Here is an 8,670-nt window from a genome sequence, read left to right as displayed (position 1 = left end):
TCATTGAGGCCTTTAGACACCCGTACCTGTCTGGTACGTTGCCTTTGTCATATCCGACTCTCATTGAGTCCACGTTGATCCTTCCGGGACCCCCCCGGGAGTCTCATCCAGCCGTTATAGCACAAGCTTGACTGTGCGAAGGCAGACCTCTCTCCTTCCTTGAATAGCACTATCGTTTCATTTTCAACCGCACCAGGCGGTAAGTTAAGTCGTCCTTCGGTTTTTGCGCAAGCACCTAGATCTTAGAGCGCTTTATGCTTGTGTTTTGCGTGCTACCTGTCATCAGCAGGGCAACCCCGACACCTCTTAAGCGTTGCCGCCCGTTGTGGGGGATTGATAAGAGCGGCAATAGGGCGTTGCGTTAAATTATAACATTACAGTCAATCGGAGTAACTTTGACAGATCATTACTATATTTTTTTATCTAACTATGACAATGTTAAATATGAGACACAAGAGTTAATTTAATATGTGCTCTCAGGTTAGTTTTCATACTCTCAAGTTATTTAACGTCTATAAAAATCATAATACGAGTATGTATCAAAACCTGGCAATTATGTTGGGTGTCAAAGCTATAACCCCTTTATGGGTAACTTTGACACAGATGAGATTTTAAGATAGTCATATTATTAAAGGTTGTATTATGTTTTTACAGACAGTCGACTCTCGTTAATTCAAACCTGCGATAATTCGAACCTCTCGATAATTCAAAGTCATCACGAGTTCCCTACAAAATCTCTTGATATTTCGAAATAAATCAATACGTTTTTATGCACTTGGTAATTCGAACAAAAAAACCATTGCCACGTAAAAAAACGACGCGTTAATTCGAACTCATCGGCGTCAAACACTCGACAATTCAAAGTTGCAGAGAGAAAAAAACAGAAAGCTTGTAAGTAGGTACAATTCGAGACAAGTTCAAACTTATAAATACATGTATCATCGTACACGTGTCTTTTTTTACTATGATAAGTTTGACACACACTTCCGCACAAATTGGTTTGTTTAGTTTGGTATTGGTTAGTTTCGGTTACTGTTACTCTTTCGTTGTATACAGATTAAAAGTTTGTGTTAATTATGAGTCCTAAAAAGCATAAATGCTTGACGATTACTGAAAAGAAGAAGTAAATCGAAAAAGTAGAGGGAGGTGAGAAGAAAGTTGACTTTTGTCATTGTTAAAGAATAGCTGTTAATAAATTTGTAGACACTTAATAATTCGAAGTTTTATTTATAATTCTACCAAAAATTTCGAACCATTTGATATTTCGAACACTCGATAATTCGTAATATTTTTCGAATCCCCTGAGTTTCGAATTAACGAGAGTCGATTGTACCTTGATAGTAGCAAAATTTTCGAGTTATTTAAAAAGTTTTCCACTGAAAAAAATACAAAAATTGCGCGCGGAACTTTGAGCAAAGTTTTTGACATTATGTTGTTGTTTTAAAATTTATCCCCAATAGGGAAAGGCAAAGGACTATAATCCATACATCCTAGATTGAATTTGTAAGTTTCGTTCTGATATATCAAAAGGCCAGAGCCAAGTCTGAAGTAACTTTCTTTTTCTTCTGATTCGATGACTGGTAAAGTAAGGCCGAAGCCAAGTCTGAGATTGTTTTTGACATTAACTTCGTTTGACAGCTTCTTTTTTTTCATAGTTCATTTGCGAAGTTTATTATACATTTGTCTTGTCTCCAGTCTTGTCAGAACTACGGAAGATAGCGGAAGTGTTTTTGTTACTAATTCAATTATTAACCTTTATTTTCATTTTATCAACCCCTTTGTTTTTTCGAGGTCGAAATAATTTACTTATCTATGAATCTACATAGTTGAGTGTGTGTACTTTCACCAGTTAAGTGCTTAATCATCGTTTGGTGTTGGTGTTTTACATTGTTTTTACATCGTTAATGTGCTGATTTCTTGATGAATGTTGTGTGATACCTTCATAATCATAATTATAAACTTCAATTACATAGAACATTATAAGGAACAAGTTTTTCGCTGATCGATAACAATACAACGCTGGCGCAGCGGCTTGTATGACAGAATAAAAGAATTATACAATCGATATAACCCGAGTTCCAATCCAAGTCTAACACCGAGACAATTTTTGTATGTTCAATAAAATCTTTGATTTATTTGAAGTTTATTTGAAGTTATTGTAATTTTTAAAATGAAATACGCTTGTTGCCAGTCAACGGCAGGGGACGCCACTGGTCGTATCAATTGTAATCAGTGTAAGGATACATATCATATTAAATGTTTATTTCCTTCTGATAGAAACAAACAATTGTCACCGGAGTATATGAGGGAATGGGCATGTCCTGTATGAGTGTCTGCTCGCGATCGTCGCCTTAATTCAGATAATACCCCAGTACGTGGCTCAACCTCCGCGAGATCTCCCAGTGAGAACATAAACACAAAAAGAGGGGGTTCGACTGTGTTGAATCGGTCACCTGAGATTGAGACGAGCGATTTTGATATATCCACTCAATTTGAGGGTATTAAGGAATTTATAGCCAGTGAAATGGCAAAATGGAAAGTAGATTTAGAAGCGTCGATAAGCAATATGGTGTCAACACTTCTTCAACCTATTAAGGACGATATTACAAGTTTGAGGGAATCTGTGTCGTTTATCAATTCGAAGTATGATGAGTTTAATAATAAAGTCATTGGATTAGAAAAAGAATTAAAGTCCTTATCCTCACTGTCTATTGAACTGAATACTTTAAAGAAGAAAATTGATACTTTGGAAACTGAAAATAATAGCCGAGAGCAATGGTCACGTAGATCAAATATTGAAGTTTATGGTATACCTGAGAGGAAAAATGAAAACCTAATGGAGATTTTAAAAACAATCTCAGATCGTACTGGTTATCAATTAAATCCTTCTACAGATATTGATTTTGTTACCAGAGTTGCTCATAGTAAAAGCGAAAATCGGCTTATCAAACCTATAGTTATTAAGTTCCTGTCACGTTGGAAGAAGGATGACTTCTTGGCGTTAGCTAAAAGACTAAAACTCCAATGTAGTGATATTGGTTTTGCTGGTAATAGCTCTAATGTGTACTTTAAAGAACACCTGACACGTTCTAACAAAGCTCTCCTGTAGGAAGATAAAAAGTTGGCCAAAGAGAAAAATTTTTCCTATGTTTGGATAAAGAATTGTACTATTATGGTCCGACGTACAGATACCAGTCCAGTATTGCATATATTAAGCAACAGCGATTTGACAAAAATTGTGTGAATGTCATTATACCTTACTCTGATTATTTTTTATTCTTTCATTATTATTTTTTATTTTTTTATTTTTTATATATTCATTGTGTAAAAATAAATTTATTACTTATTGAATTGTCACCCTATTATATAACTAATATTGTAGGTAGCGAGGACATCTTGACTTGTGATTGTTTTGTGTTTGCTAATTGCTTTGACTTTTCTGTTGTGTTTCTTGAGTTGCATTTGGATCGTCTTTATACTTTAGTATTACTGAACTGTGAATGTGTTTTCTACGGAAATGGATGATAATATCTCTATTTATTATCAGAATGTTCGTGGCTTACGTTCTAAAACCAATTTATTTTTTCGAAACCTACTTAAAACAGATTTTGGGATTATATGTCTGACAGAAACATGGCTACTGGACGGCATTTTTAACGAGGAATTTTTTGACTCTCGATATTGTGTCTACAGATGCGATAGGGATTATAAGGTACGTGGAAACACTTTAGGTGGCGGTGTTTTAATAGCCGTCAGGCGGGACTTTTTTGTAGATTCTGTTACAGCTATACCTATTATTGGTGCAGTCGCTGAGGTTATCAAAGTGAAAATAAAACTTAGTCGTGAACGAAGATTGCATTTCTTAAACATTTATACTTGTTATTTTCCTCATTGTCAGTTGCATTTTGAGGCACTGTGCGGGTGTTTCGAAATGATTTCAAATGACGTGATTAACTGCCCCGAAGAAGATTATTTTATAGCGGGTGATTTTAACATTTCCGTAGCTAGATGGTATTCTAATGACTCTGTTATGTGTTTGGATAATTCTAATTTAGATAACAATCTCGTCTATGCATTATTTAATTTTCTAAGTTTTACAGGTCTGAATCAATATAATTGTATTCCAAATGTAAATCATAGGTATCTGGATTTAATTATTTGTAGCTGCCACTGTGTAACTTCTAAATCGATTTGTGCGCTTGTCCCCGAGGATAGCCATCATCCGGCAATAGAGGTATGTCTCAATGCTTTTAACCAACAAACCCTTTCTTCTAAATCAAGGACTGTGCGACTATATCGTGCCGTTGATTACAATATTGTCAACGGGATTATTGATAATATTAATTGGTATGAGTTACTGTCGGGCCTCGATATCGATACGTCTGTTACTGACTTTTATCAAACCATTAATGAAATCATATCCGAATGGGTTCCCGTTAGAGTCGTGGCAGATAGTAGACATTATCCGTGTTGGTATTCGAGCGCTTTAATTAAAATTGTTAGGGAAAAACTCAAATATCACAGAAAGTGGAAAATCTACGGAAGGATTAGTGATTATGATACTTTCAGATTATTAAGGGATAGACAAAAAAGGGCACAAGTATATTGCTATGATACTTATATTAATAACTCAGAAGAAAAAATATTACGACACAGTAAACATTTTTGGTCATTCGTAAAGTCTAAAAAAAGCTGTAATGAATTGCCTGGCACGATGTTTTTGGATGATTTGTCTGCGTCAAATGGTATGGAGATTAGTTCTCTTTTCAACAATTATTTTAAATCAGTCTTTCGATCTAATACGCCCAACACAGATTACGATGTAAATAACTTTAACACGTCTCAAAATTGTCATAATAGTGTTTCAATTGGAACTGTCGATATATCGCCTGGGATTGTATCAAGATATTTAAGGAAACTTGACGTTAATAAGGGTTGTGGCCCTGACCTTATACCTCCATATTTTCTAAAAATGTGTAGTGACAGCCTTGCGCTTCCAATATCTCTGCTTTTTGATAAGTCCCTGAATACCGGAATTATGCCGCTGTTATGGAAACAGTCATTTGTGGTGCCCGTTTTTAAGTCTGGTAATAAACATAATATTCAGAATTACAGACCTATTTCTAAATTGTGTGTTATCGCCAAATTATTTGAAAAAATTATATATGACAGCATTTTTCCAATTTTAAGGCCTATAATTATTGAACAGCAACACGGTTTTATGAATAAAAAATCTACAGAGTCTAATTTGAATGAATTTTTACACCGAATATTGTCTCATATGGATAGTGGTTGTCAGGTTGACGTCGTTTATACCGACTTCTCAAAAGCATTTGATAAAATTCCGCATTATTTATTAATTCGTAGGCTTGTAGAAGTTGGTATACATGGCGATCTCCTACGTTGGATGATTTCGTATCTTAGGGAGCGGAGTCAGGCTGTGACAGTTAAAGGCTTTTGCTCATCTTTTGTACCCGTTACCTCAGGTGTGCCTCAGGGTTCTCATCTCGGCCCTCTACTTTTTAATCTATTCATAAATAACATAAATAAGGTATTTAAGAACTCGGAAATATTATTATATGCTGACGACATGAAAATTTTTAAGCCAATTAATACACCTGCTGATAGTGCATTGTTGCAGGATGATTTGAACCGTTTATTTGATTACTGTCAATGCAATGGTCTTATCTTGAACATCGAAAAATGCAATGTCATTACTTTTTCGCGTAAACGTAATACAGTGGAGTACAATTACTGTTTTAACAATGAAACAATCAAGAGGGTTACTGAGGTGAGAGACCTGGGAGTGTACCTTGACTGTAAACTTTTATTTAACCGTCATATTGACTACATTGTTGGCAGGGCGTTTCGAATGCTGGGGTTTATTCTTAGGATTGGAAAAGATTTTCGTAACAGTGCCACACTCTTTACTTTGTACAATGCCTACGTTCGCTCAGTTCTCGAATATGCTTCAACTGTGTGGAACCCAATATACAATGTATACATTGATAGAATTGAGAATGTTCAAAAGAAATTTAGTAAACATATTAGTTTTAAAACTAACTACCTGTTCGCGAAGCCATCCAATCTGATCTCGTTAAAGGACCGTCGAATGGTTAGGGACGAGCATTTGCTTTATAAAATACTCACCGGTTATGTTGATACCCCTTATCTTTTGAGTAATATTAGTTTGAGATGTCCTCGTTTACAAGCTCGTAAAAAATTACAATTTTTTGTACCTGTAATTAGAACGAAATATGCTCGGAATATTTTTCTTTATCGTGCATGCAACTCTCATGACAATGTGTTTGGTGACATTGACATGTTTAATGTTAACTTAAATAGATTTAAATCTATCACGATGAATGTCATTTCTCGATGATATTTTAATTTTAATTTAATCTTAATATCTGATATTGTTAGAATTCTGTTACTTTTTTTTGATGTAATTTTTTTTTTTTTTTTTTTTTGTAATCATTTTTTATTGGCATTTTAATTTTGTATACGAAAATAGTACCTGGGTGACCGAGCCTAGCTCGGTATTTTTAGTAAATCGTGTTTTTTGGAATTCATATTTAAATTCGAATTACATATTTATAAAGTATGAATAATATTTTTTTTTAAATAACGAGTGCAATTAAAAAAAAGGAAAAAAATAATTGATCAGGGACATTAGGATTTGAACCATGATCTCCTCGGTTGATCCCGACCGGCCGATTTCCCACCGAGCTATTACAACTTTAATGACAGTTGCGAAATTTACCTTCGTATTCTAACGATATTGTAGCTATTTTTTCACTCCCTAAAAACAGGGATAAAACGTCATTTTCTAAAAATGAATCCTAGTTAGATGGATTTATCTCCCCCGAAACCTCCTATATACTAAATTTTATGGAAATCGTTGGAGCCGTTTCCGAGATTCAGATTATATATATATATACAAGAATTGCTCGTTTAATAGTATAAGATATATCTAAATTTGGACCCGTAGAGTTGAAATTTGTATGCCTTTATTATTATTGTTATTATTATTATTATTAATGTACTAATTGCTCTTATTTGTGCTATTATTATGTGAAGACTTAACTGGTAAATGTATGTCACTTAAATTTTATTTTTAATGTATATCAAACTGTATGTCTTCCTAATAAACATAAATAAATAAATAAATAAACATTTAATTTTACGCACTAAATGTGGACCATGTAAAAAATAAAAAATAATTTTGCGATTTGACTGTCAAAGTTACCCCGAGTGACCGTATGCGATTGAATAAAAATAAATAAAAGTAAGTACTAAAAGGTCGTACCATTGTTACCAAAAAAAATTAGTGATTGCATTATTTCTATAGTCAGTCAGTATCTTCCACCTTTTAAGCAATTATTTAAATAATCATAAAAAAAACTACTTAGTTACACACTACACAGACTTCTTTGTATTGGATAGTGCAGTCATGGCCTTAACAATTAGTTCTTGTGTTGCCACTATAAACATATGTGGTATATACCAATTCGTCGTGACATTTAAAATACAATTTACATACTTTTATCATAGCTTTTTTCTACACTCTATAGCTAACATGGCGGGTGATGAAAGTGACAGGTTTGTAAATAAAGAAAAACTTAATAATTACATATCGCTTCTCGGGCTTTTGGCTAAGATTAGCTTAATTATTATATAAAAGTCATTATTCATGTTTTAACTATAAAACACCACTAAATAATATAACAAAGTGCTGTAAAGAGATTTTATAATTTTCTGTGGACTATGTTTACAGTGATCTCAAACCGTCGCAAGTAGTAATAGTGAGAGAAGTATATGACAGCGAAAATGCCCATGTTAAATTCGAAATGGAATTGGAAAGAGCACTTGAGGCTGGTGTGAGTATAATAGTAATAGAACCTGAACCTCTCGGAGAAGAAACAGCTAGATGGATATATGTAGGAAATTTATTACATAAAGTTTCTCTTTATAGTGGATTATGTAGCATCGCATCAGGTATTTAAAATGACTTCTGGTGATATAAGTTATCAATTTATAACGAAATACTTAAATATTACAATTATTTCAGGCTTGGCATGGAGTTCATTAGCATGCACACCTTTTGGCGTTGTGTCAATTCTGTTAGCAGGTTGCTACACACTATCCTGGCAGTGGGATCCGTGTTGTAAATATCAAGAAGAAAAAGATTTACGTCGTTTGTCTAAACTACCTATCTTAAGTGATTTAACATCAGCATCACCAGTTGTACTAGTGCACACAGATAATAGGAGAAAAATAATTTTACATAGTACAGTATCTCTAGCTGCAGCTGCTATTTGTGTATGGAGGATTTATAACATTCTAAAATGAGATCAGCATTGTAATATGTTTTGAATTATAATTAGATATTATTGCTGACTATATGTTTAAAATGAACATAGAGCACATGCTTATTACTGTTCTATCTGTACCTTGTGTATAAAGTAATTTGTTATAGATTAAAGTGTAATATTTGTTACAATTATTTTAATATATTACTGATTAGAATAGATTAATCTGTACAAAAATGATTATAAGAATGCTTTTGAAATGATAGCTGGTTGTTAAAACTATTTTGTTATATTATGACTATGATAAGTGAAAAAAAAGCCATATTTCACTGTCATACAATAAAAGTTATATAATTTT

The 8,670-nt window shown here is 33.4% G+C and overlaps 2 protein-coding genes across 2 annotated transcripts; both read left to right on the top strand.

The window, feature by feature from the left end:
- The first annotated feature begins 2,524 nt into the window (after positions 1-2,524).
- LOC123653812 lies at positions 2,525-3,109 on the top strand. The gene has a single exon (XM_045589793.1). The coding sequence runs from the start codon at positions 2,525-2,527 to the stop codon at positions 3,107-3,109; it is 585 nt and encodes a 194-aa protein (XP_045445749.1).
- A 4,405-nt stretch (positions 3,110-7,514) lies between these two features.
- Positions 7,515-8,670, top strand: LOC123654021 (transmembrane protein 11-A, mitochondrial). Its single transcript, XM_045589982.1, has 3 exons — positions 7,515-7,602; positions 7,778-7,998; positions 8,072-8,670. The coding sequence occupies exons 1-3, from the start codon at positions 7,580-7,582 to the stop codon at positions 8,350-8,352; spliced, it is 525 nt and encodes a 174-aa protein (XP_045445938.1). The 5' UTR covers positions 7,515-7,579; the 3' UTR covers positions 8,353-8,670.

This window comes from Melitaea cinxia, chromosome 5 (assembly GCF_905220565.1).
Source record: "Melitaea cinxia chromosome 5, ilMelCinx1.1, whole genome shotgun sequence".
NCBI lineage: Eukaryota > Metazoa > Arthropoda > Insecta > Lepidoptera > Nymphalidae > Melitaea > Melitaea cinxia.
Note: the sequence above shows the minus strand (reverse complement) of the source record. Positions and strands in the feature narration are given on the sequence as shown.

Excerpts from the sequence above, each read along its gene's own strand:
- LOC123653812 (XM_045589793.1), top strand. The coding sequence starts at position 2,525 with ATGGCAAAATGGAAAGTAGATTTAGAAGCGTCGATAAGCAATATGGTG.
- LOC123654021 (XM_045589982.1), top strand. The coding sequence starts at position 7,580 with ATGGCGGGTGATGAAAGTGACAG. Across the intron at positions 7,603-7,777 it reads GCGGGTGATGAAAGTGACAG|TGATCTCAAACCGTCGCAAG; the intron begins GTTTGTAAATAA and ends CTATGTTTACAG. Across the intron at positions 7,999-8,071 it reads ATTATGTAGCATCGCATCAG|GCTTGGCATGGAGTTCATTA; the intron begins GTATTTAAAATG and ends CAATTATTTCAG.